Source organism: Populus alba, chromosome 16 (assembly GCF_005239225.2).
Source record: "Populus alba chromosome 16, ASM523922v2, whole genome shotgun sequence".
NCBI classification, from domain to species: Eukaryota; Viridiplantae; Streptophyta; class Magnoliopsida; order Malpighiales; family Salicaceae; genus Populus; species Populus alba.
The window spans coordinates 13,858,550-13,886,297 of record NC_133299.1 but is presented as its reverse complement, the minus strand read 5'-3'; the positions used below and the strand labels follow the sequence as shown (position 1 = coordinate 13,886,297).

Below are 27,748 nucleotides of genomic sequence, written 5' to 3'. Positions count from 1 at the left end.
CTAGCTTTCGTTGTAAATAAACCCACACCAGTCCCCCACAGCCACGAGAGCTCAACACAAAGCAAGTCCATCTTAGTATTCGAAGCCCAATTGCTCTTTACTTTGCAAGTATCATGAAAGCGACGTGGTTGCAGAACACAAATGCTTCCATTTGACAAATACCTAAACGCAGGAGAAGGCATGAAGACATAGGGATTGATTCTAATGAGCTCAGTCTTACCTCTGCTTTTGTGCCTTGAGCTTGAAGCAGGCTTCAAAAGAGTAGACTTTAGAGAGTAGACAAATCTTTGTTTGAACCATAGCCAGCTTCTCCACTTCTCCATCTTCACCTACGATCTGCCCATTCTTCTCTTCCATTTTATATCTATATTTTTCATTTTTATCCCTGCTCTCCCTTGCTAATACTTTAAACTGAGGCAAGCAATCAAATGAATCCGACACATCACAAACCAACATCTGTGAAGACAAGAGAGTCTACCTGTAGATACTTCTGTTTTTCTAATGGTTTCTACCTTTTCCTCCTTCTTTTAAATAACACTAGTGTGTGACGCATTATTTTACTCTCACGCTTGATTAAACGATTCTCATGTACCTAACTAAATGCTTATCTCATCAAGATCATCATATAACTTAATCTCTAGGAATTAAGCAATATTTTTCATCTACAGAATTGCCATTCTTAAATCATATAATGCAGAAATAATCAATGATGGTGGTGATGTTGCAGTAATATGGTAAAGATAGAAGAAGTACTTACTGAGAAGAATGAACAGTGAGTGGGCAAGAAACTTTGGAGCTTCCCAGTCCATTTCATTTCTCTGTGGAAGCGGTGATGGGGCCATGGTCAAACGGTTGGTTGGTGTTTCCTTCTGTACCTTAGTGATGCGTCTGCACCTCTCCCCCTGTCTTTCTCTCCCGCACACACAGGTCAGGACAGGGAAGCTCTGTCCATTACTGATGCTATTAGATTAATGGAAGTGTTGAGCAACCAATGAATTCTGATGGGCGTTAGTCACCTGGAAAGAGAGTTCTTAGAATATGATTAGGGTTAATGGGTTCTCTTTGCGTCGCTTTCAATGAACTCTAATCTACTGGGGGCCTTGCCAAGTAACATGAGAGAGACATGCATGTGCTCTGCAACCATTACTAACAGTGTAGTCCCTAACCTAACTGCCTCCATTGACACTTTACCAACTCTAATCCTCTACCCAAACTTGTTTTCTCGTGTATTGTTCACTACAGAAGTGAGTTTTAGCTCCAAAGATATCTTCACATACATCAAATCTTCTAGAGCTCGAGGGACCAAGCAGGGCTCAACAATTGCTGCATTAATTTTTTCTTCATATTTAATTATTTTTTAATAAATGGTCTATCATGCGAGTATATTTTCGACAGTTCAGATGAAAAAATAGGATAAAAGGATAGATTGAATGATGACCCTAGCGACATAAAGGACGTAATTAGACTTGCAAAGAGGGATTGAAAGCTTAGTCTAGTCTAGAATATAGATCAAATTAAGCTATTTCCTTCTCCCTTTTATTAATTCTCTGTTTCTCAAGTTTGGCCATCGCAAGGCTTTGCTCACATGACCAAAGATTTTCCCTTGAAGACTAGCCAATTTCATGGCATTGAATTCTACCCAAGCTTGCTCTCTAGTGTATCGTTATTTTGTCAGTGCAACTCGTGACAAACAGGCCCCCGATATCACCAACTCTGTCAAATGTTCCGCGACAAATTGCCGGCTTCAGGGCCTGAAAATGGTTGTATGAGGCATGAACTGGTAGAGCCAGCTTGGAAACTTAAACCATGTCAGGAAATTAAACTAAAATCGCTTCAGGGTTCTCATTCCCATCAAGCTGGCAACAATGATACCAGGAAGGTAATCAAAGTGGAACTCGCAGTCCTCCATCCCTGGTAATAATTTCATCGAGTATTGAAAGCATTTTCTAACGGGTAACAATTTCCAAGCACCACCTGGAGCAAGACCTATTGACAATCCAAATCTACAAAAAAAAAAATCTGAGATATTGTTCTCAGAATAATAAAATTAACCGAAATTCTAGTTGACACAAACAGGCAAAAACAGATTCCATAGGATGTGTTCTTGATGCTACAGAAAATCTCATGCATGCTTTTTTAAAATGTATCCCAGCAGTAAACATTGAAATGTAAAAGCAAACATTGTTCAAAAATGTGCACTAAATTATGCAAACACAACATTCATTCTATAATTAGCAAAACATAACTAGCCATAAAATGCCAAGGAAAATTCAAGAACTTCATGCAGCAGCCTGAGATGCTGCGAGCCTCTTCTTAGCCTCCTCGATGATGGACAGTTTAATACCCTTGCCCTTGGGAAGAGAAATCCATGGCTTGGAGCCCTTTCCAATGGTGAACACGTTGCCCAGGCGAGTGGCAAACTCATGGCCAGTGGCATCTTGAACATGGATTGTCTCAAAGCTTCCCTTATGCTTCTCCCTGTTCTTGATTACTCCAACTCGGCCTCTATTCCTTCCTCCGGTGACCATGACAACATTTCCCACATCAAACTTGATGAAGTCAACTATCTTGTTACTCTCTAGATCCAGCTTGATGGTGTCATTGGCCTTAATGAGGGGATCTGGGTAGCGGATGGTGCGCCCATCATAGGTGTTCAGATAAGGGATTCCTTTCTGCCCAAACTGAATTGACCGAACTTTGCAAAGCTTGAACTGCATAAGAATTAAACAACAAACAAAATCAATACCTGCAGTAATACCACACGAAGACTTGAAAAGACAAAAACTGAAATTCACTGATCCATCAAAATTAGTGCATGGTCCAGTAAAGCAAAAATGTCATGAATCAAAGCTAAAAAACCACAGCCAAAAGTATCACAAACCTTAGCCTCGTCATCTCTGAGGGAGTGGAGCCGGAAGCGGCCTTTGGTGTCATAGAGGAGACGGAAGCTCTCGTTTGTCTTTGGGATTGACACAACATCTGTAGCAGAGAGCAAAACCACGCAAAAACCACGGATGAAAAATATAGAATTTGAGGGATAAAATGAATAGGAAATGATCATGTAAGTAAAAAAGGTCAGAAAGGGACACTAGTATCTTATCAAACATAAACAACCATTTCCAATCAAGCACTAAAAAGCTGGCAACAACAAAGAGCTCTCACAACCTATCACACCCAATGACCACTTAAAACCAGCATTAACTAAAAGCTAGCAAGCAAGGGTTTCTTACTTCTTATAACCTAAACCACACAAAATGATCATTTGCCAGAGACTATTTTGCAGCGTTGTAGGGTTCAATCTATTAATAACATCATGACCACCAAAAAATTGTAGAAAAATCAAGTTTATTCATTCATTTCAGCCAAGGATATAGGTGATGAAAGCTTCCCCTTGACTATATCAAGCCAATCCAAGCATTGCAAATAAAAACCCAACTCCCATTTTGAAGATCCACATAGAAAAAAAATCATAAAACTGGTAGAGCAACGACATAATTAGAAAAGAAAAACATCAAACTTGAAAGAGCAAAGACAGAAAGCACATACCCATGAAACCAGATGGGTAGGTTTTATCTGTCCTAACCTTCCCATCAACAAGAACATGTCTCTGCATCAAAATAGCAATCACTTCACGGTATGTCAAAGCATACTTGAGCCTGTTTCGCAGAATGAGAATCAGAGGCAAGCATTCCCTAGACTTGTGGGGTCCGGATGAGGGCTTGGGGGCCTAAACAACACAAAACCAAACAAGTTACACTCAAGGTCAAACAACACCAAGCAGCAGGGAAACCACTGACATTGCAGCAAAGGGGTCGTCAGAAATTGTTAACATACAAAAGCACCACCAAGTTTATCAAGCATCCAATGTTTTGGAGCATTAAGCCTCTTCAAGTGCTTCTTCAACCCTCTAGCCTGTAATGCATCACAAAAGCCGAAAGATCAATTAAACCAGTGCAAGAAATAGAAATAACAACAAGAAGATTGATGAAATCAGCAAAACATAAGCAAGATCTGAGATCAAGATGCAAAAACAGCTGACCATTTTGCAACTGTATAGCTTAAGATGTTGGTGACTCTGCTGGGCTGCGCCTACCTTCTGCTGCTTGGAGAGATGCAAAAACCCTACTTGTATCCTTTTAAAGGAATGTCCCTTGTTATTGAATCCGAGTTTATCCGGGTCGGGTTGATGTTTTGTTACTGGGCCATGTGTTTATTGGACTCTTATTGGAGCCCTAATATTTTATACATTAAGGCATGTCATTATTAATTAAAAAAACAAAAGATATGGTTATATTACCTTTCTTAAAAATTTAAAATTAAAAAATATTATAATACTAATTTTTAGTTTTTTTCTAATTTTACATTTTAAAAAAATAATTTTTTCAATAGTTTTTTATTTTTTCATTTAATATTAGGTTGTGCTTAGAAATTATGCTTTGTAATTTTTTTCTATTAGGTTAATACCGGTCTCTTGGAATTTTTTTTTCCTTGATGTCAACTTTCAACATTAGATTTGTTGAAAGTGTGGTATTGTAATTCTTTTTATTTATTTTTCTATAAATTTATCTTCATCTCTTGATCTAGATCATAAGTTTAACAGATTAGTCCAAGTTGACATGAATTTCAATTTAGGGTTTATATAAAACATTATGAGGGAAATGAAAATTGATTATGAATTGATAAAATTTTGTTAAATTAGGTTTTTTTTTATGTTAAATTTAGTGAAATCATCATTTTATCGCACGTGTGGCGTCACGACAATCGTCCACCCAGGTCGAGATCTCTCCGGTGATGGGGGGAAAGAATAAGAAATTCTTGTTTCTTATCAGTGAAAAAAAAAATAAAGTCGCCACCTAGTATTTTGGTCACTAAGAACTCTTTCTGATCTCAGAGTCTGGATAAAAAGACTGATTGTGTATAGAAAGGAGTGAAGGACGTATCATCCATAGTACACTTTATCTAAGATAAGCTACATGGTTTGTTTGTCTTATACAAATTAAGGTATTGTTGTATTTTTTAGCTATTGGTTTATCTAAGATTTAAGAAAAGTCCTTCTCAGTAAAAGAGGTTTTTATCTTATTATGTTAAAATCTAGTCATTCTAGAGTCAAAATATATTTTTATATTTTTTTAATATAGAAAATACATACTACATATAAGTTTATAATCCTTGATATTGGAACATAAAAAAAATATTTTTTTTGGTAATTTTAAAATGTAAGGTAAGTTTTCATGACTTTAATAAACTGGTTACTAAATCCAAGGATGCATGTAAAAATAAAAATATTATTTTTATGATTTTTTAATATGCTAAAATATGAAAATATAATTTATTTTTGAGAAATTTAATCATATGCAATTTAAAATAAAATTATATTTTCGAAAGAAAGATTTCTTTATTTTTTTTAAAGGGAAAACGATTCATTTAATACCGAAAAAGCAACTCTCATGTAGTTTCACATTTTAAATATTAAATATGTAAAGGTATAAAAAAAGTGGGGAATTCAAAATTAATTGCAAAATAATCTTTCAAAAATAAAAATTTTATTATAAATCAGATGAAGACCATGCTTGGCAAGACACAAACAAAAAAAATTTTTTTTATCAAAACTCTTTTAACCATGATATCAATTCAAGATAAATTATCGTTTATCAACTCAAAACAAAACAATGCCAAACATCCACACAAATCTTATAAATTTCACAAACTTATATTCAAATTCCATACTAATTCAAATAAATCAATATCAATCCAAGCACAACCTATGAATCAAGATTTAATATTCAAATAAAAATAAACTCAATCCTTAATCATAAACTAACATTTAATATTCAATTAGCAATCACAACCCTAAAGATAAAATCATAATTTAATATAAATCATCGAACCAAAAACACACATGAATTCAAATCACATAATGTCCAAACGGTCCAAAAATATACACAATAATAAACAATGCATCCTAAATTTCATAATGTTATAACAATTTATCGAAAAATAATTTGAGTTTATAGATCGACCTTTCAAGGTACTTGGCATGTCCAAGATCTACTAGAATCAAGGCTAAATGATTGCTGAAAAAATGGTGGAGCGTGTACCATTGGTGTCGGAGGGAGGAGATCGAGGGAGTTGAACTTTCAACTTTCTTTTTCTCTGAACTAGTTTTCTCTTTCATCCATTGGCTTCGTTTCTTTCTCCTACTTTACTATTTTTTTATCTACTATTCTTTTCTATAATGAATTGCTACGGGTCTGTTCTGAAGGTGGTGTGGCGTTACGATGGTCCCCTTAGGTTGTTAGCCATATAGGAGACTGCTACTTGAGAGAGGTAGTTGGTAGCTTGTTGGTTTCATTATGGATGAGAGAGGTTTTTTGGTTGAAGATAGGTTTGGTAGTACTAGTTGTAAATCCCTAAAAAATTAGTGATTATGATAAATAGTAAAAAAATAATAAATAAATAAATAATCATTACCAATACAATGATACCATTATGAGTCGTAAATAAATAAAATAATGAAAGGTACAATAAGAAAAATTAGGATAAGAAAAGGTGTCATAAGAGTTAGTAGAATAGTTAATCTGATACAAAAATAAATAAATAAAACAAGACAAGTTGGATTTTTGGTGAAAAATCACCTACTGATTAGTTTTACGCTATTGAGCATAACGCTCAATCCAACAATTTGATCAGGCTGATGTTTTACGAGAAATCTCATAACATATAGTCCTACCTTTAGTTAAAATTTTAAGACAATTCGAGTTTGTGAAGGTTATTTAAAACTATCGACAGTTGGATAGCAAATAACATAAAATTCATTAATGGCAATTTCATAAATATGTTGATGAAATGGTGATGTTCCAATAGTTTCTTCTCCTTTATTTTGACGCTAGAAATAAAAAAGGAACAGAAGAAAAAAAAATGAAGAGAGAGAAGAATAAGGAGAGTAAAACAATTAAAAACCTTAAGAGGAGTAAGAATTGTATAGGATTAAGGAGTTAAGATGTGTAAAACACAAATCACTCCCTCAAGCAAGGATTTAAGAAGAAACTAAGTGAGGGAGAACGGAGAAAAGGGGGTTGTGAGTCACCACAAAGAAGAAAAATTAAAGGGGAGGAAAAACTTTTACTATGTTAGTTTTTAAAGTTTAGTGTTTGGTAAGGAGTTCTAAGTTTGTTTAAACAAGTTTGGATAAAAAAAAAATAGATTTAATGCATTGCTCTTAGATTTTGAATTGGGTTGTTAAGAGAAAATTTGGAGAAAACATGAAATTGATGAAAATGGCCAGTCATGTTAGGAGCAAAAAATGATAAACATGAAATGTAATAAAGCTTGTATAATTGTGTGTGATTGTGGTATGTTGATGTATAAATGATAAAATTATATATAGAGTTATAATAATATGTGGGGAAAGTTAAGTAAAATAAATGGTTAATGTGAATGCATGTTAATTTGAATATGTAGAGGATTTAATGTACTTCAATGCAAATTAGTGGAAAGAGTAATAAATTATATGTTCGTGAGAAAGTTAGTTAGTTATGAAAATGTAAGGAATGGTGTAAGGATTAAGTTGGATGATGATATTACATAGTTACTTTTGTTATGTTTAGTAAAATCAAATATAAACCCAATATAAAAGCTAAGGAGATATGAAAAGAAATATTTGAAGTGTGAAAGTGTGAATCGATGAGGATTGAATGCATTTTACTACTAATAATAAGACGATTTACTTTAAGGAAAATTGAGTTAGGAAAATATGTATACTTAATAAGGAATGCGAACAGAAGAATTAATTAGTGTGAATGGAATTAATGTTGAGATGAGAATTATTGGAATACTCAATGTTGAAATATTTAACATGATAATGAGATTATGTACATGTTGCAATATTGGGTATGGATATGCTAACAAGCATACCTCCTTTTAATTTTAAAAGGAACATTTATGGCTGGAACTTCACCAGAGCGAGCTTATACACCTAGAGCTGCAAGTAAGTTAAGCTCTTTAATTATGCCAAGTTATTGTAGTTTTTTTTTTCTTATACATGAATGGGTTGCCTTTGTTATGTATACTTGATGATTAGTAAACGAAAATTGCATCATGAATGTAAGAGAGTTGTGGTAATATATGGTGAAGAATGACGATCATTTGATAAACAAAGTTAGTAAATATAAAAGATAATGTGCATAACTTAGTTGTCTAAATGGTCGGAAACTAAAGGGATGCAAATATTTTGGTTTTTGGTTTTTGACTTAGTCTTCCAAATGATGGAAAGCTAAAGTGAGTTGTGTTTGACTTAATCGTTCACGGAAGCGAAGCTAAGGTGGTATAGCCAGATGATTTAGTTATCCACAAAGACAAGAACAAAGGAGACTTGATGTGAAAATTGACATAGTCATCTGTAAAAATAAAAACTAAGGTGTTGTGATAAAACTTCATCATCTATATAAGAGATGGCTAAGAGAACTCACAATCTAATAAATTATAACAAATGCATAAAATAAAAGCAAAGAACATACAACGTGTGACATTAAAAACATGTTATTCTCATATTCTTTATTCTTTCTTACAAGACCTCTGTGGTGTGTACATGTCTTCAATTGCTTTAGGTTCAAGAGGATCTAAAAATAAGTTTCATGTCCTCACTTTTGGAATTTGTTGCCTGTAATTATCACATTGAATATTTAGGTTTTGAAAACCATGCATTTAGTAACTTTAGCTCAAGAGAGGAACATCAAATTATGGTGGTCAATTTCTATTTTCCAACACTTTCAATATTACTATTTGGTATTTTTGTTTCAATATACTTTTAGTGAATTTTTCTTTTTCTTTTCTTACTTGATAATTGCAAATGATTTTTGGGTTTAAAATCATCATTTATCCCTCAACTTTTAATATTAACTCAAATCAAGCCCTCTGTATTATTTGGCTCAATCTTAATTTTTTATAATCTATTAAAATTTAAAAGCATGTTAAACTTTCGGTTATAGACTTTCACTAAGTTGATCATTCCAAAAAAGAGGAGTAGATGCCTCCCTTAATTTTTTTATTTTTAAATAATCATAATAGTCTTTAGAGCTTGTTTGGTATTGTAATGACAGTTGCTTTTCAAAGTGTTTTTCACTTAAAAATACATAGAAATAATATTATTGTTATTATTTTTTAAAATTTATTTTTGATATCATCATATCAAAATAATTTAAAAAACACAAAATATTTTGAAACAAAGAAAAAAAAATTATTTTTATTCAAAAAAATTTTAAAATACAAAAATAAATAGTCTCTTATACATTTGTACCCTTTAAAGTTCAAATTTGCTCTTTTTAGACATTCTACCTTGGACTTAAATAGTTGGCTCTCATTGAGCCTCAGTTTTTTTTGGTTTCACTATTTAATGGAGATGAATTGTCAGTCCCCCAACTAGGCAGGAAAAAAAATTCATTTTTATTATTTATAAAAGAAAGTGATTTTATTTCCCACTAAAATAGAGAGAAATCAATTTTAATTAAAATTTTTAATGAGAATCTTTTTGATGATATGATAAATATATGATTAGTTGTATTACGTTACAGAGATAAACTAGTTACTAGTGTAGAATCTTTCACCATCATTTAATTTTTCTTTTCAAGAAACTCTACATTTATCCTGAGTCTATGATTTAACATGAAATTCTTTTATGTAATTTTATCGAAATGTATATGGCAAGTTATCGCTATAAACATGTAGAAAAGATTGTTTAAAAAATGTTTTTTTTAATGTATTAAAATAATATAAAATTTTATAAAATTTATTTTTAATATCAACATTAAAATATTATAAAAATTAAAAATTAAAAAAAAATAAAAACATAATTAAATCATAATGCCAAACCGAATGTAAGTATATATCTAACGTTGCTGTAGTTTTTAAAATTATAGTTTGAAAAGATAATTTAAGAAAATCAAGAAATTATAGCTTTTCTCGTACCTCAATTTTTATAATTTAAGATGAAAAACAATATAAACAACAAAAATCAAATAACTTTGAAAGTTATAGTCTTTCACCGCGGCAGAGCCTAAAGACGCCGGAGAGTTTCCATGTCGGGGCAATCAAGCAAGAAATCACTCTGGCTTCGAAATCATCTGCAGCTTTTCCATCTTTTTTATCATAACTCTCTATCAATGAAGGAATCGGTGACTCGCCTTCGAGAAACAAGGTTTGTGAGTTGATATTCCCGGTTCTGCTAGGAACAAACAAGAAGTATTTTTTATGGGCACGAATAGATTCTTTCTTTGTAACAAGATCGATCTTATTAAATAAGGGGATGGAAGATTTATTATCAAAGCTTTAAGATGACTACTGTAAATGTCTTGAATAATTTTATCATAAAAAGCAAAACCAAACCCCTTCTCTCAGTTACTTCAATCTTTCCTCCTGCCAACAAAAAAAACTCGAACAGCCTCTGTAGTTTTGAACGTCGGAATTCTAATTTTAATACATTGAATTACCAGAAAACACGTTATATATACAGTGAGAAAACCATCTAAAGTAAGAAAAATCACTAGGAAATACAAAGTGACAGATCCCTCCTGCGTTCAAATTTACAGAGATCCAGAATTCTTACAAGCTTATTCCCCTTAATCATGGATGATGGAGTGAATAAGAATGGTGGCTTCGTTAGTTGTTGGAGCAGCATCATCTGTTTATAAAAAGCACAGAATATGGAAATACATCCACAGGCTTTAAAATGTTCATTTCTTAATATAAGCACCTCAGCAACATTAATGTTCACTAGGAAATACAAAGTGACAGATCCCTCCTGCGTTCAAATTTACAGATCCAGAATTCTTACAAGCTTATTCCCCTTAATCATGGACGATGGAGTGAATAAGAATGGTGGCTTCGTCAGTTGTTGGAGCAGCATCATCTGTTTATAAAAAGCACAAAATGAAATATATCCACAGGCTTGAAAATGTCATTTCTTAATATAAGCACCTAAGCAACATTGATTTCTTAAAATAAGCACCTGGAAGAGATGTAAGAAAGTGGGAAACAATGTGATCAATGATGCCTGCACCAGCCTTCACTTCTTCACTCTCTTCATCAACTACTGTTACCTTCTGTTTCTTTTGTGCTTGATCTTCAGTTGTTCCTCCGCCGTCTCTAGCTTGGGAAACTTCATGGTGTTCTTTTTTACACGGAGGAGAAACCAGGTTGGATATGATATTGTCCAGTAGCCCACCTCTCTTCTCTCCATTCTCTTCTTCACCTCCTTTTTCTCCATGATCAGCTTCCCCTCTAGAGACCAGGTTTGAGAAGATATGGTTTAGTAATGACCCACGTGGCCTATCTTCTCCACTTTCTCGAAGATTAACTTTCTTATCATCATCTTCTTCTTCTTCAAGATGCAACAAGCTTTCAGCTATTGTCTCGCCATCTTCCATGATTTTCCTTTTCTTGGTTTAATTGGTACCTCTACACACTTTCAGCTCCTAGAAGTGCAAACCGACTAAAATTTATGCACAGGCTCTGGGGGGACAAATGTCCTCGTCCAAATAGGTGTTCAATAAAGAAGCTATGGTCCTTTTACACGTACTTCATAGCTGTTGTTTGAAGGAGCAAGTTAAGCCCAATTGATAGCCAGCACGTGGCACTTCTTTGGAGCCCTACCTGGTGCGTGCAAGGTCGGTGGCCGACAAGCAGAGTTTCTAATAGCTTAAACTTTTAAACGAGATTTTAAGATATAATTTATATTATATTTTTAATATATTCTTTCAAGTAAATATTTTTTTGAGTTTGAAATTTATACAGACTGATATTATCTTATGCTTGATTATTTTATCAAATAAATAAGGATAATGAGATTCGATCTCGTAACCGTTTGGTTATTAAGATTTTAATATCATATCAAAGAATCATCTCAACCCAATAACTTGACAATTACTAGTTACCGGTAGCTATGCTACGGGTGTGTATATTATTTTTATTATAAAATATTTTGGCTTTACAAATATATTTTAGTCTGTAAAAATTTAGAGAAATATAATTTCTCAATCATAAATTTACTTATGGCAGATTTGATTCCATCCTTAGTTATAAAGAAAATAAATAATAATTACATAATCATCTAAAATATAAAATAGACATAACATATAGAAAATATAATAACTACATGATCTTATATATTGTCTCTTGATGCTGTATGCTTCATTAATCTTTATTATCTGTAACTATAATCTTTAAGATAGTCCAAATAAATAAATTAATTTTATTTAAATTATATTGAAAAAAAAGTAACTATAACCAAAAAAAAAACATAAATATATAAAAATAATCAATCCATGAGGACAAAAAAAAAATACATTATGAACTTGAATTAAAGAATAAAATTAAAAAAATATATATAACTTTTATAAAAGAGTTAAGGAAAAAAAATTCATAAGAATAAGAATCAAATTAAAAATGTCAACACATGATCAAATAAACTTGAACATATTGAATTTTTTAACATAGTTTTTTATATAAAAAAATTATAAATATAAATTGAAAAATTTATGCACTCATCCAATTAAATAAACCGCTAGCCATTATATAAATAAATGAAAAAAAAAATCAATAGTAAATAAAAATATAATTGGAAAAATTAAGATACCAATGTAGATAAAGATATTTAAAATTATAATATAGATCATTTACCTGATTGTGTTTAATAAATTTATTTATGAAAATCAATTTATAATAGAAATTGATACACATAAAATTTATTGAATAAAATAAACAAATACTATGCAAAATTAAAAATATTTAATAAAATATACAAAAACAATTATGGATAAATCACACTAACTTTGAAAAAATTAAACACGCCTAATATAATTAAAACAATAATAATCGCTATTCAAGAAAAGCTAAAAATATCAAAAAAAAAATCATAAGAGAATAGGTAAAACATTTAAAAATATTTGGAGAATAAAAATTATTTTAATCCAATCACCGTTCATTCTTATCAATGAATAAAAACCGTTCAATCAATAAAATGGCTTATTTCTTGAAAAATGATTCAATTGATAAGATTTGATATGATAGTTATAAAATTGTACACATATCTGCAAGGCCAAGGCCACGGTGCACAATCCTTTACTTTTAAACAGTTTAATCGGGAAAAGATCATGTTGTTTGAAAATTCTAGAATTTAACCATTGATGTGACCGAAAAATAAAAGGTTATTTGTTTTTTTATTCAAAACACTTCAAAAACACCCTAAAAAGCTTGTTAAACCAATTCATAGACTCCAAAAAAGCAAAAAACCAATCCAAAACCTAAAATAAAAAACCTTCTCAATCTTAAATCTGTTTTATTATATGTTTTCAAGGTAAAAAAAGTACCTAATTATAACCCCCTCTTCATATTACACTATTGATACATACAAAAATCAATAATTTTAGTGATCTAGATCTTTCTCATCACTAACTTTCTCCCTCTAAACCAGAATCTGACAACCCTCATGTCCAGAAAAAAAGAACTAAAAAAAATTGATACCAAAATGCATTTTAAAAAAAATATAAGGACCAATTAACAAATAACTTTAAAAAATAAGAAACGCAAACAAACTTTTTAAATCAATTACAGACCTGCCACCTTTATAACTTGATTTTTTCATCACTTCAGTTGTATATCTTTCAATACAACCCTCACCCCCAAAAAGAGCCCAAAAAGGATAGGGAGCCGAGATCAAACCAATTGTGGAAGAACAGTTTTTGTAGATCCATTAATCTGCAGAATATAGACGCCCTTTCCCCCTCCCCCACAAAATTTTCAAGTAAAAAGACGGCAAATGCAACGAGACTTTCCTCGCCTACTCGCTCACTCCTCCCGGCCACGGGTTGCAAATCATTGAAACAAACAATACTATCTGTCCCCGTAGATTACATACGTTTTGACTGAAATAGGCATCTGTCAAACGTCCAATACAAGAGCAGACGCTCTAAATTGCATGCTCAGTCAAACTTCTTACTTGGTTTGCTATGAATCAGTTCTCCCTCGACCATACAAGGCTTCCTCCTGCTCTGCCTTTAATTGCGCCTCCCTCTTCTGCTTGCGCCTGGCACCCCTAGAGGCAGAATCAACATGGACTTTCTCCATTATGGTATCGATACCGGGTATTGTGCGCTGTAGTTTGCTGTAAACCCGGGTACTAAGAGTGTAGAAAATCTGAAGTATTCTCTGCAAGCATAATAAGTGAATGAAGGCATAAGAATTAACCTGGCCCATGACAGAGACAAGGTAGTAGAAGAGGACCTAACAAGAATTATAATTAACGTGCAAATACTGCACGGTGAAAACCTGTCCAGTAATTTCAGTTTCAGCGGTCAATATTGTCTTCCAGTATAATATTATTTTCACCATATAAGTTTTTATCCAGTTGGAAGGCCAACCTCCAGCAAGGAAAAAAAAACTAGAAATGAAAACTAGAAAGACACAAAACCATACCTTAACATCCTTGTTCCAATGTCTGATGTATGGAGGCCCTGTCGTGTATGAGCCCAGAGGTTCCCGATACCACTGTCCACCATATGTTATTTGATCCATCGCTTGCTCAATGCTTAGAACCTCCCATGGCCTTAAGCCAGGGATAATTTTCGCCAATTGAAGCCTGAAGCACAAAAGCAACCAAAGCTGAAAAGATGAAGTTCCTAACTTTTCTAGCAAAAGTGAAATAACGATGAATTAAGAAAAAGTACAAGTTTAACTAACATTGATGGAAAAAGTTAATGGGAATATGAAAAATTCATTGACTAGCTCAAATTCAGAAAGAACTAACAAGCCTATAAATGGACCCATCGCCAATAAAGGGCGCATACTTGCACAACCTAATGGGCATTTACATCTTTAGCTAGGCAGACAGGGCCCTATGCGGCCCCCAAGTTACTATGCAACTTAACAAGCAATATAGACCTTGAATGACAATGGGGATGTAAGTTTAAGACATTCATTTACTTAAATCAAATGTTGATGTTGTAGCATTCATGCTCATTGTCACACTGCCCTGCAGTGTGACAACAGTTAGCTCAAACCACAAGTTACAAGCTAGCATGTAAAATATTTGAGAAGCATCAGCACATCTTGGCTCTTAAATTTAAAAAGAGCAAAAAATGCAAGTGCAATAGTACCTGAGATCTTTTGGAATGAATATGTTTGGCATATGGTCCTGTTCCAAAATATTTGTCAATTCAGGGCCACTAGCCCAAAGAAAAAGTGCATGGCTGGGAATTCTGACTCCTGGCCAAATACCACCGTTAGCTTCCAAAACAGCTAAGTCACGTCTCTTGCTTTCTACAGCTTCTTGCTGCATCTGCTTATAGGTTTTCTGCTCACGTCCCTTCAAAGGAACCCATGGAGGTATGCCTTTCTGTAATTTGTGAAGGAAAGCTGTTGCCGCAGCACCAAGTCTGACTGAGATAACCAAAACATACGCTAAGAGCTAATTCATTTGAAATGCAGAGGAAAAGTATTACTTACAAGATCAAAGATAAAAGGCAATGACAAAATAAATCACCGGGCTAATAATGTGTATAAAGACATCTTCAGCTTTTGATGGCTGACATTGTGCATAAAGTAATAGTTAGTAGCCATTATCAATTGCCACATTCCAACTAGTAGTTAAAACTACACAGAAAGAGCTTCATTCCAACCTCCAAAATTTATCTCCTCAAATTTCCACAGAATAGAAGGAAGCTGGTCTCTAACTCCCTATAATTTTGCACTATAAGTTCGTATCTTCAACACACAACTCATTGATATTGTCAAAGTAAAATACCATCACATAACACCAAGAAAATTTTGACAGATATCTTGAAATTCCATCATACATTGAGCACCTTCATTCCTATCCTTCGACAGCCATTTTACAGTTAGAGATATAATTTAGAGGAGAACGGGGGTAAATGACTCCACATCTAAATCATATCCACCAAACATTTCACTCAGCTTTATATGTTGGTAAACAATTAATTCATAGTCTCTAAGTAGCAAGTTACTGGTTAGTCATTACTGCTTGCAAAAACTACCATCAAATATTCGAATTCAAATTTCCTTTCTTTTAAGCAATGCACTCTAAAATCAACAATAACATAAGCAAAATCCAAACCAGACAGACCTTCCCAAGTGGCAATCGCACGCTCCATGCCGTAAATCATATGTATCGGTGCCCATTCATCCATGTCATCACCCCATATAAAAGTGTCCTTATCAATTATCCCACCACCCCAAGCCGTTTTCAGCTGTATAAGCTCCATTGGCCCTCGTGTTCGTCCCAACCGATCCTTGTAGTACCACCCCCCAGTTTTCATAATAACTACAATAACAAGGCACAAGGTTACAAACAACACAAAACCACTGCATCAAACATTAACCAACAAAAAAAACATCATATTACAAACAGATTAAATCCCCAACTTACAATCATAGTATCTCTTCTCAAGACGCTTAAACCCAATAGCTTGAGCAACATCAATGGGCCGACCAGGCGGATAAGGTCTTTGCCTAAAACCCCAAAGCCCAAAAAAGAACTGCCTGGCAAAATCCCAAAACTTATCATCACTCTCTTTCTTCGTGATTATCGCCTTTCGCGGCATTGGCCGGCCGTCCGGCCCAGTTACATGCGGCAATGCCTGCCAAAATTTCCTATCTTCCCATCTATACGGAATCGAATTCGCCTTCAATTCCATCTCATTAATTTCGTCAGCAATTTGATGAGCTCGGGTCAAGAATTTAACAACCGGGCTGGCCCGAAAGTCAGCCCACCATCTCTCATTCTCCTCAATTTCTTCTGGGGTCGGGTTTTCTTTCTTTTCAAAAACCGGGTCTTCGTTTAGGATCTTTTCCACTTCTGGGGTGTGACGGTAATCAGGTACGTTCTCACATTCCCAGAAATACTGGTCAATCATTTGTCTGTAGTAACCGGGCTGTTGCTGGGTCGGGTCCGGGTCGGGTTTTTTGGGTTTCTTAAATGGGTTTGAGATTGAAAGAGAAGAGAAATTCGGGGTTTTGCTGCTGTTGTTGAGGGAGATTAAAGAGAGAAGGTTGATGGAAGGGAGAGGCCTTGGAGGCTTATTGAACCAGTTATCAAAGAAGTTATTGTTGAAGCTAATTGAAGCCATTTTAGTGAGAAATTTTTGGTGGGGGTTTTACGTATTAGGGTTTTGGGTGTCAAGAGAGAGCTTAAAGAGGAAATGGAGGTTGGAAATGGAGGACTCGAGGGAGAGGATAGGGAAGGCTGAAAGAGAGAGGCCGAGGGTAGGGATATTGATGGGCTTTGAGTTACTGGGCTCAATGAGTGTGGGTTAGCGCTTCGTTTGTTTTTCTATTTTAAATATATTTTTTAAAAAAATTAAAATATTTTATTTTTTATTTATTTTAAATTATTTTTTTATATTTTTAGATTATTTTAATATATTGATATCAAAAAATAATTTAAAAAATATATATTATTTTAATGTATTTTCAAGTAAAAAAATTTCAAAAAAGTAACCACTACACAGCATAGTTATTAAACCTAGGTTGGGGGTTGATCCGGCCATGGGACCGGTCCCTAAGTTTCACGAGTCAATCTAAAAAAAAATTTAAAAAAATAAAGTTTAAATATTTTATATGAAAAAATCAATGTAAATATAAGCTATACATATTGTAAATAACTTTTTTCTTGGAAATATAGAATATATATACTAATGGGTTTCAAATCCCACATTTAAAAAGAAAATGGAAAAAAAAATATCAGATCTCGCTCGGGTCACAGGTTGACCTGCCAGGTCGATCAAGTTTGGCTAGATTATTGCACCGGCCGGTCTTTTGATAAACCCGAACCGATCCAACCCCCGGGTCGACCCGCCAGATCAGTCTAGATTTAATAACTATGTTACACAGTACCAAACGAACTCTAACATAATTCATTATGGTTTAAAACTGAATTTATCAAAAACATGTAATTAAATTTTTAATTTTTTACTATCCATGTATATAATTAGAATTTAAAAGTTACTTCTATCTTTTATTTTAAGTTGTTGTGTCATTGTAATTACTAATATATAAATTTTAGTAATCTGCATTACATTATTTTATAAAACCAAGTATTAATGGTTTATGGATATAAATAATAATAATATAAACTATGTTTGAAAAATTACGAAAATAAAAAATACATAGAATAATAAAATAAACAAGTTAGTTACTCAGAATATAAATAACTTATAGATTAAATTGAAAACATCACAAAAAATGAGATGAGCGGAAAAAATTCTAGTACGAGATAGCAGTATGAATGGTGTTTGCAAGCTTCTTTGACTAGTTATCACATAATTTGTCAACAAAACTAGTTACAATTACAATTATAATTAATAACAAAAAATATAAAACACTCGGTTTTTTTTTACTTTATCAATCTACAATGTTTGTGGTTTTTTTCCAATTTGATCCTCAATCTTGAATTCATAGCTAAATTATCTTAAATTGTTTAGGAGGAAAAAAAGCTTAAACAAAATGGACTGGAGTGTAAAAAAGAAAGGATAAGGGGTGGAAGTTTAAAAAATGAGACCAAAAGTACACTCTGGTCCTGTTACTTTAAAAATAATAATTTTTTGATCCCTAAAAAATCAATTGTGGTATACAACTTTTTTTTTAATTCATTGATTTCACGTAAAAAAGAGAAAGTCATAGAATTTTAGTGGTAGAGATAAAATATTTTGATTGACAATAATTATAACCATCAAAATAATTATTCTTAGTGTCTAAGGTTCTATTTGATGAAAAGAGTTTCAATAAAGTGTTCTTTCATCTTTAAATTGTCTGAAAAAATATATATGACCTCAAAAAAATTTTGTATTTCAGGTTGATTTTTTGTTTTTGAACCACGTTTTGGGTTATTTGAAAACATAAACGGGTTTATTTGTGTTTTTAAGGAGTTTTTTAGGACTATTGTATCAAAAAATGGTTCTATTAGACTTTTTTTTAGATGTTGTACGCATCTAGCCTAACTTTTCAGCAATCTTTAGTTGAAAGATATTAAGTAGAGAGTGATTCATAACCTCATATTTTTTTTTTTTAAAAAAAAAAAAGTGCCATGAAAAAACAAAAGAAATTTAGCAAGCACAGGCATGTGCGGTTTTATTTGGAGGCTCGAGCCCTTGCGCCTGGGCCTTTTTTAGAGGTCCAAACCTGTACGCCTGAGTCTTTTTTTATTTTTTTTCTTTTGGATTGGATTTTTTTTTTCAATTTGATCCTTCACAACTGGCCTTTTTTCCCTTCTATTTCATTCTTTTCAATTTGATCATTTATAATTGGATCTTTATTGATTTTTCTTACATGTTTTTTTTATTGCACGCATCTATTTTTCGAATCATGTAATTACATGAAAAAAATCATTTAAAAAAAGGTTGTTAAACCTGATCGAGTCAATAACTCGATCATGGGTTTGGATGGTTAACTTTAGTTAGTTAGAAATTAAACTTCATAATTTATTTCAATTGAACAAATAATTCTCAATTTATTTAATTAAATGAATCCATAAACTTTTTAATTTATAATTGAATTTATTTAGGTAAAGAAACAAGGAGGAAATGTCGACGTATTCATTTATTTGTGTTTAAAAAATCTATCCAACTAACGATAAAGTAGAGGTTGGATAGCTAGTAAAGAAATCTAAAATAGATTGGGAAAACTTTGAAGCTTCAAATACATAACATTGTCAATTGGATCAATGTTTTCTTGTTTTTTATTATCCTTCAAGCATTTTGTATTCCGAGCACCAAACTTTATTATGACCCAAGTCATGGGATTTTGTTAGTTAATCTGGTAGACTCAAGTCTATAATCTAGCACTCTTTATTAAAATAATTGGGCACCTTAAATTTTCTTTCAAACTTTCTTTCCTTTATTTTTTCCTGTTAAATTTTACCTTTCATATGTTCTCCTTTCAATTGTATCCTTCAATATTTTATTAAATTTGAATTGATTATCATAATTTATTTTAATTTTCTTTACATGAGATTATCATGATCTTAAACAAATATCTCAACATATGATTAATGCTCAATTTTTTTTAACCATCTATTTTTGTTCTTATATCATTAAGTAAAAAATATTTTAAAATAACAAAGTTTTTAAACCTAGCATAGTCCATGATTTGGGTTAAGAGTTTGACGTGATAAGTCGCAAAGTTTGAATCGATCTCACAAGTCATCATTTCAATATTAAAAAGAAAAAAAAAACAAGAATTTTGACAAATTAAGTTGCAAAACCCGAGTCAATCTAATATGTCATTATCTTAATATTAAAAAAAAAAGATGTCATCTTGAATTATTATTTTTAAGTCAATCCACATTTTTTACTAATTTTTTAAATTGTATTTAGACTCATCAAGTTGATTGAGTTACGTGAAGACCCGTGGGGTTAATTTTAAACCAAGTCTATACAAGGAATCAGGTCGAAAAAGTTCAAAGTTGATATGTTAATTCGAATTTACTAACAATGTGAAATAATTTATTGGAGCTTAAAAAAAAATTTCTAAGTTCATCTATTTGCCAGAATCCAGCTGACACAAAAGTGGTTGAAAAATTAGAGGAGATGATCTTTAACTTGAAAAACAATTTTCAACCATTTTTTTACCCAAAACCATCTAAATACCTAAAAAAATTATTTATGACATCAAATAATCCAAAAATAGGTAAAACAATAAACCTAAATTAATAAAAAATTTCAAGTTCTGACGTATTATTCAAGGCAAGGTGATGCTCAAAAAATACCTCAATAGAACTCGTCTTGTTAAATGGAACCTTTGACATTAATATCAATATTTTTCATGGTTGAATCAATATCAACCAACTACCTTTTCTTTCCTCATAGTTTTGAAGCAAGCTTCTTTCTCTTCTCTTTAATTAAAATGTTGAAAGATAGAGAAAATAATATTCGTTGTTGTCGTGAAGTTAACTTTATATTTTTTTCGTGTTCTATTTTTTAATCATTTCTATTTTAAATTTTGTATTTTACCTTAATTTCAAACCTACTTTTTTAAAATCAAGCTATAGAAAGGTTAGATTGAGAGAAGAAAAAAATAGAAAATAAACAAAAAAAAAAAGAAGAAGAAGAGAAGAAGTTGGTTACTCCAAGCAGTCGAGGCATTCCCCCTTTCTTTTAGTTTCTGCTATAATCAGGATTCCTTTTGAAGTCGGCAACCGGTTGGTTATTTAATCAAGTATTAGGGCCCATTATGATTATTTCATACTGTCCCTTTATAGATTGTTTAGATTTTTTCAACCTTGTTTTACACATACACACTCACACCAACAAATGAGTTCCATCATTACACATTTTTTTTTATTTTTTTTATTTTTATCGTAATATTATTTAAAAATTATTGAATCCCACAGTTACAATATAATTTTTACACCCTACCAAAAATCCTCAATTTATCTATCAGTGAGGGGTCTTACTATGGGGTGTTTAAAAAATGATAATAATTAATTTTTTAAAGTGTTTTTGTTTTAAAATATATTAAATATTTTTTTTATTTTTTTAAATTTATTTTCTACATCAGCATATAAAAAAATAATTTAAAAAAATTTAAAAAATCAAAATTTTTAAAAACCCCTTTTAAAACACAATTCTAGATAGCACCTTAATTTTTAATTTTTAATCCTAAATCAAACACAGCCGAGCAAATGGCCCCATATCGTGCAGGTGTCCCTAATTTGGACCCCATATCATGACCCAAATCAAGATCACAAGAAGGAAGAATCTAAAAGCTTATTGGGCCTTGTTTAGTGATTAAAGTGAAGGGCCCACATTAATGACTGTGTATAATATAGCTCCACGTATGCATGTCCAAACCTTATCCGTCCGAGAAATCTCTGCTACGGGCATTTATTGAAATGGAAGAGACACGTGGCACTTCAGGAATGGAGGACAAGATGAATGGAAAAGGATTTATCAAAAGAGCCCTCCAATCATAGCCTACATTCAATTGAGTGCCGGAAAAAAAAAAAAAAAAAATCAATCAAGTCTCCAAAATGCTCCATAAACACTATTATTTATTTTATTTTTTGTGTAGATATATTTTTGCTAGGCCTTCAAAGAAACCAAGAGCTGCTCCAAAATGGGATTCATTTTTATCACAAAAATAAAAGATATACAATATTTTATTTGTGTAGATATATACTTTCATTCTAATTGTTTAAAAATTAATATTAGAAAATCAGGAAATCTAAAAGTTATTTTTGTAAATATATATTCTTTTTATATAAATAAATTGAGTGTATATCAACTAGTGCAGTCTCTAATAACCAATCTTACACGAGAGATAGAGAGAAAGAGGAAATGGAAAAATAACCATCGCATTTAATTAAATGAAATTAGGTGAAATTTATAACTAAAAAATCGGTGGAGAAATATAAAAACATGAATCATGAAATCAAACTTGTTATAAAAAAACTAAAAGGTTGGTAATATGCATATGCGAATTTTTTTTTTTTTTTGGTATTTTAACCTTTTTTTTGTTATTGATTTTTTTTTAATTTAGTTTTTTATTTTTATATATATATAGTTGATAATTATATATATATAGGGGATATGTAGTTGATAATTTATTTTAATTAACCTTTTAAATGGTTATTGTAATATAAAAAAAAAATATCTCAACATTGTGGTAAAATCTATTTTTAAAAAAGTTTAGTTAAATGAAAAAATATTTTAAAAAAACTAGGTTAATAAACTTTATAGAATCAATAACTCAGTTTGTGAGTTTGACGAGATAACCCTAGTTGTTATGGTTTGCAGGCTTAATATGGTATATTTTTTTTTCTTAATTGAACTTGATTATGTGATTGTCTATTTTTCTTTTTATCACATAGCTAAAAAAAATAGTTTTTAAAAAAACATGTTATTAAATTTTAAAAAGTCCGTGAGTCTATTAACAGGTATAATGAGTTCAACTTTTTTTTTTTATGAATTTTTTTTTTTATATATACTGGACTAATTGAGAATTGATTTTTATAATTTATTCTGTTTTACTTCCTATAAGGTTATCATGGTCTTAAAAAACAAATTTCAGTACTGGTTTAACGCTTGATTTTATTATCGTTTATTTTTGTTATAATATAGTTAAATAAACAGTAGTTTAGAAAAAAAAAAAAAAACAAGTTATTAATCCTAATAGAGTTCATTACCCGATTTGCGAGTTTGATATTTTGACTCGGGTTATCCAATTCATAGGTCTAGTGGTGGGTTTACCAATTAAACTGATATGTGCTTTTTTTTTTTAGTTTCATGTCCTTTAATCTCTCTAATTATTTTTTTATTTCACTCTTATTCAATATTGAATTGGTTAAGAAATAAAGTTCATGGTTTATTATTTTTTTTTACTTTCTATAGGGTTATCACGATCTCGAATAAATATTTTTTTAGGGTTGATACTCGATTTTAAAAGCATATAATGTTATCATAAAATTAAACAAAAATAATTAACAAAAAACAATAAAGTTATTAAACATATTGAAGTCTATAACTCAAATTATAGGGTGATCAAAAATCGATCCAATTTGGCATCGTCTCAATATAAAAAAAATGTTCTCTTAAAGTTTTTTCAAAAAACTATATCATATTTTTAACGGTTATTCAAGTTGTCTTTGAATCCATTAAATTAAATAATTCACTTTTGATCAGCTCTCATGCAGTTTAATTTGAAACTCGATTTAGACAAAGAGTCAGGTTGATAGATTTTAAGATCAAACTATTTGATTGGATTTAATAATACTTCTAAAAAAATCTCCATACTCTTAATAATTTCTTTTTTAAATTTAGAAAAAAAAAATTACTCCCTAGCCAAATGCAGAAAAATATTATAGTGTCTAATGAAAGTTGGTCGAATAATTATGTATTAAGAAAATTATAAGATTTTTTCATTATACACACACATGCTAGTGAAGAGGCTCGGAGCATAAAAACAAAGGAAAATAATTATATTATCATAGAATGGCAATTGTATTATTTAACTTAAGGATAAAAATTGCTGCTTTTCAACTCCATATATCATAGAATCCTTTTTCTCTCCAAATTAAGCTTGGTTTATGAAAAATAAAAATTAAGCTGTGATGTTTTTCTCTTGAATATATTGCCTCAGCACAAGGATGAACATATTTCACAAGAAAAATTTCTTGGTTTTTTAAGTGTATTCAACCAGGGTCTTCTTTGAGGTAGTTGGACCATATATAAGGCTCTCGGCTGACCGATAAACTATTTTAATATTATTTGAGATTATGGTAATATTTATTTTTAAAATATTTTTTATTTAAAAATATATTAAAATAATAATATTTTTTTAAAATTTATTTTAATATTAAGATATCAAAATGATCTAAAATTATAAAATAAAAATAAAAAAAAACATTTTTTTAAGGCTAAAATAAACACACTATTCACTAAAACTTTGGTATATCTCAAACGTAGTCTTAAGACATGTCTTGTGAGAGATTGTCATTAGAGAGGCACAATTTGTAAGTGAGTTTATTTTTGGTTAAAATTTATTTTTTTTTTATTTTTAAATTATTATTTTTAATGTTTTTAAATCATTTTTATATATATTAATGCTAAAAAAAAAATTTAAAATATAAAAAAAAATTTGATATTTTTTTTAAAATATTATTTTGAAAAACAACTTCCACTATATTTTTAAATATTATTTAAGAAGTGTTTGAAAATATAATAGTAATTTTTTTTTAAAAAATATTTTTCACTAGAAATTAAACAAAATAATTAAATATTATTTTTTTAAAATTATTTTTAATATTAACCCATCAAAATAATTTAAAAATATTAATTTAAAATTTAAAATTTTAACTTTTTAATATTTTTAAATATAAAAATAAACATGCATGAAAAGTTAATCCGCCGCCCGTTAGACACTGCCGTCCTGATGATGCACTCTAATAATAGGCTTTCAAATGGGTTGACCATTTTGCCTCTATTTTCGTACAAATCATCATGACTAATGAATATATTCATGAGTTCTTAGGAAAGAGGTTTAAGTAATTGATTGGTAATGTAATGCTGTATTTTTTATATCATTTCATTAAAATATTTAAAAAATATTAAATAAAAATCAATTTTAAAAAAATATGTTGAACCGCATCACTAATGTTAATTTTCTTTGACTTGCCTTTTATTTTGTCAATATTCCATTATTAATTTCTAGCATTCACCATCAGCCATAACCCCCCAATCTTCAATTCTGAAAATAGTCAGAGACTATATTACAACATCAAATCCACTCCTCTTTCTATATATATATATAAAATTAATGTTCAATTCTATATATAAAATCGAAGTTGAACATAAAAAGTCAATAGAAAAAATCAAGATTACATGTAATCAATATTCCAAGATAAAAAAAATAAAAAGAAAAATATATTTACCTAGAATAATATATAAAGTACAAGAATATATTTAGCTAGAAAAATAAAAAAATAAAAAATAAATTTATTTCTAAAACAATCCTAGAATTTTTATAATTTAAAAACATGAGTTAAAAGAAAAAATATTCTATATGTTTTTATTGTTTTTTCTATTCGGAGGCATAAACATATGTATCGTTAGATTATAATTTTTTTTAAAATCCCTTTATACATTTTACTAATTTAGTGATATACATGTATTCTTAAAGCTCTTTGTTATCATATATATATATATATATATATATATATATATAACATTACTCCTTTTGAATTAAGGGTACAATTAGAAACTTGAGATAGGCTGGGGACTTGTAAGACTTTTGTTTTAAAGAAATATAATAAACTAATTTAGCCAGCTGTTATCTTGAAACCATCAACGCGCTTCAGATGAGAGTGAAATGGCAAATCACGGGGTCCAACCCGTGATGGATCGATTAGATTCCTGAGAGAGATTCTGCTCTAATAAAATAATAAAAAGTAAACTACATTTTGATCCCTATAGATTTTAAAAAATTCCATGTCAGTTCATATAGTCTTAATTTCATGATATTAATCTGAATGTTTCCAGGTATTCTCAATATTAGTCCCTGCTGGGTGGCCATTAAACGTCTAATTGCCTTTCCCTAATTTTCTTTCACCTTGTGTTTAAAATAAAACACTTGCAAAGTTATTAAACTTGATTTGGTTTATAATTTGAGTTATAAATTAAACGGATTAGTTAAAATGATATCATTTTATTTATTTATTTATTAAAATAGAAATAATATTGTTTTGATTTTTTAAAAAAATTGAATCAAGTTTTGATCTAGTCATGAATTAATATGTCAAATCATCTAAATTTAACTATATTAAACATGCAACGATCAAGGGCACATTTGGGGGATTTTAACCTGCAGGGTCTAGAGTAGAACATTGCTTCATTTATATAGCTGAAAATATAATTTACCGTACAGCAGCAGCAGCAACAGCAATAATAATGACAGAAACAACAAGAGTTTGGAAGGACAAGATAGCTTGAAAAGGAAGGGAAAAAAAGAAGACGGCCCTTAATTTAGCGGCTTTCCTTGTGTACCGGAAGGATAATGACGCCCCCTCCCCAGTCCATTACAAATAATAATAATAATAAATAAATAAATAATTTATATTTTTATTTTTAAAAAATTATTTTTCACATTATCACATTGAAATAATACAAATAAATAAAAAATATTTTAAAATAAAAAACAAAAAAAATAATTTTCAATGAATCGAAACAACACTTTAATAATGCTCCATTTATTTTTGCAGTCGGAAAATATTTTTTTAATGTTTTATGTGTTAATATTAAAAATAAATTTTTTTAATAAAAATAATTTTTTTAATGTATTTTTTTAAAAAAAATACTTTAAAAAATAATTATTACCACAATATCAAACAAATTTTAAATCTCTCATATTTTTCCCATTTGTCATATCATATTTAGCTAAATTATATTATGGTTTTATAAATTTATTATATGATCTGCCCTAATTTTTCCACTTTTGTTTTCGTATGCTAGGAATTAAATAATTTATAGAATTCTTTACAGATACACATTCACATGCTAATTTAATATTTTTTAATCAAACTGCAATTTCCAAATCACTCCTAACCATATTACTAATTAGACATTATATATATATATATATATCCTCAAGGAATTTACTCTCTATCCTAAAAACTAAAAATGATTGGAAAAAAACACTAAATTGTTTAGAAACAAGATAATACTAATTTTTTAAAACCCAGAGAAAAAGGAAAACTGTAATTTCTATCTAAATACAGCATTTTCTTTAATAGTTTCTTACTGTTTTCTAAATGAAAGAAATATATAAACAATACAAATTTTCTTTTATATACAAGGGCTTTTTATGTATAAATACCATAGTTTTTAAATCCAGTCCGGTGGCCAGTTAGGGTTGCAAGTTTTGATCGGGTCGTCCGAGTTAATTTTTTTTAAAATCAAAACAACGTCGTTTTAGTAAAAAAACAAAAATTAATGAGTTGCAACTGAGTTTTTGATTGGATTTTATCGTGTCAACCCGTTGGGTTACACTGAGTTTTTGATTTCCCTATTTTTTTTCCAACCCAATCCGATTCTAGTTTCGGATTGGCCGGGTCCTAAATCAACCCGTCTAATCAGGCCGAGTTTTAAAATTATGATAAATACTGTTCTTATATGTTTTTGATTTTCTATGAAAAATATCTTGACACATTTTTTTTTTATTTTCTTATGAAAAGCTTATTTTTATTCTTAAT

The 27,748-nt window shown here is 30.4% G+C and overlaps 3 protein-coding genes across 3 annotated transcripts; all 3 read right to left on the bottom strand.

The window, feature by feature from the left end:
* Positions 1 to 2,063: 2,063 nt before the first annotated feature.
* On the bottom strand, positions 2,064 to 4,181 carry LOC118039336 (small ribosomal subunit protein eS4x). Its single transcript, XM_035046023.2, has 5 exons — positions 4,040 to 4,181; positions 3,835 to 3,912; positions 3,547 to 3,727; positions 2,882 to 2,979; positions 2,064 to 2,711 (listed from the first exon to the last, which is right to left on the bottom strand). The coding sequence occupies exons 1-5, from the start codon at positions 4,040 to 4,042 to the stop codon at positions 2,280 to 2,282; spliced, it is 792 nt and encodes a 263-aa protein (XP_034901914.1). The 5' UTR covers positions 4,043 to 4,181; the 3' UTR covers positions 2,064 to 2,279.
* Positions 4,182 to 10,540: 6,359 nt separating this feature from the next.
* On the bottom strand, positions 10,541 to 11,546 carry LOC118039335 (uncharacterized). The gene is made up of 2 exons (XM_035046022.2): positions 11,003 to 11,546; positions 10,541 to 10,903 (listed from the first exon to the last, which is right to left on the bottom strand). The coding sequence occupies exons 1-2, from the start codon at positions 11,418 to 11,420 to the stop codon at positions 10,842 to 10,844; spliced, it is 480 nt and encodes a 159-aa protein (XP_034901913.1). The 5' UTR covers positions 11,421 to 11,546; the 3' UTR covers positions 10,541 to 10,841.
* Positions 11,547 to 13,541: 1,995 nt separating this feature from the next.
* On the bottom strand, positions 13,542 to 17,252 carry LOC118039333 (protein TIC 56, chloroplastic). The gene is made up of 5 exons (XM_035046021.2): positions 16,436 to 17,252; positions 16,133 to 16,330; positions 15,147 to 15,429; positions 14,467 to 14,629; positions 13,542 to 14,199 (listed from the first exon to the last, which is right to left on the bottom strand). The coding sequence occupies exons 1-5, from the start codon at positions 17,133 to 17,135 to the stop codon at positions 13,999 to 14,001; spliced, it is 1,545 nt and encodes a 514-aa protein (XP_034901912.1). The 5' UTR covers positions 17,136 to 17,252; the 3' UTR covers positions 13,542 to 13,998.
* Positions 17,253 to 27,748: the final 10,496 nt, after the last annotated feature.

Bases quoted from the DNA above. Each gene is read 5' to 3' on its own strand.
- LOC118039336 (XM_035046023.2), bottom strand. The intron at 2,980-3,546 runs GTATGTGCTTTC...TCTCTGCTACAG, and splicing joins CTACCCATCTGGTTTCATGG to ATGTTGTGTCAATCCCAAAG. The intron at 2,712-2,881 runs GTTTGTGATACT...ATTCTTATGCAG, and splicing joins TCAGAGATGACGAGGCTAAG to TTCAAGCTTTGCAAAGTTCG.
- LOC118039335 (XM_035046022.2), bottom strand. From the start codon at position 11,420: ATGGAAGATGGCGAGACAATAGCTGAAAGCTTGTTGCATCTTGAAGAA. The intron at 10,904-11,002 runs GTGCTTATTTTA...TTTTATAAACAG, and splicing joins CTTTCTTACATCTCTTCCAG to ATGATGCTGCTCCAACAACT.
- LOC118039333 (XM_035046021.2), bottom strand. From the start codon at position 17,135: ATGGCTTCAATTAGCTTCAACAATAACTTCTTTGATAACTGGTTCAAT. The intron at 15,430-16,132 runs GTCTGTCTGGTT...TGGTTATCTCAG, and splicing joins TGCGATTGCCACTTGGGAAG to TCAGACTTGGTGCTGCGGCA. The intron at 14,630-15,146 runs GTACTATTGCAC...TTTGTGCTTCAG, and splicing joins TTCATTCCAAAAGATCTCAG to GCTTCAATTGGCGAAAATTA.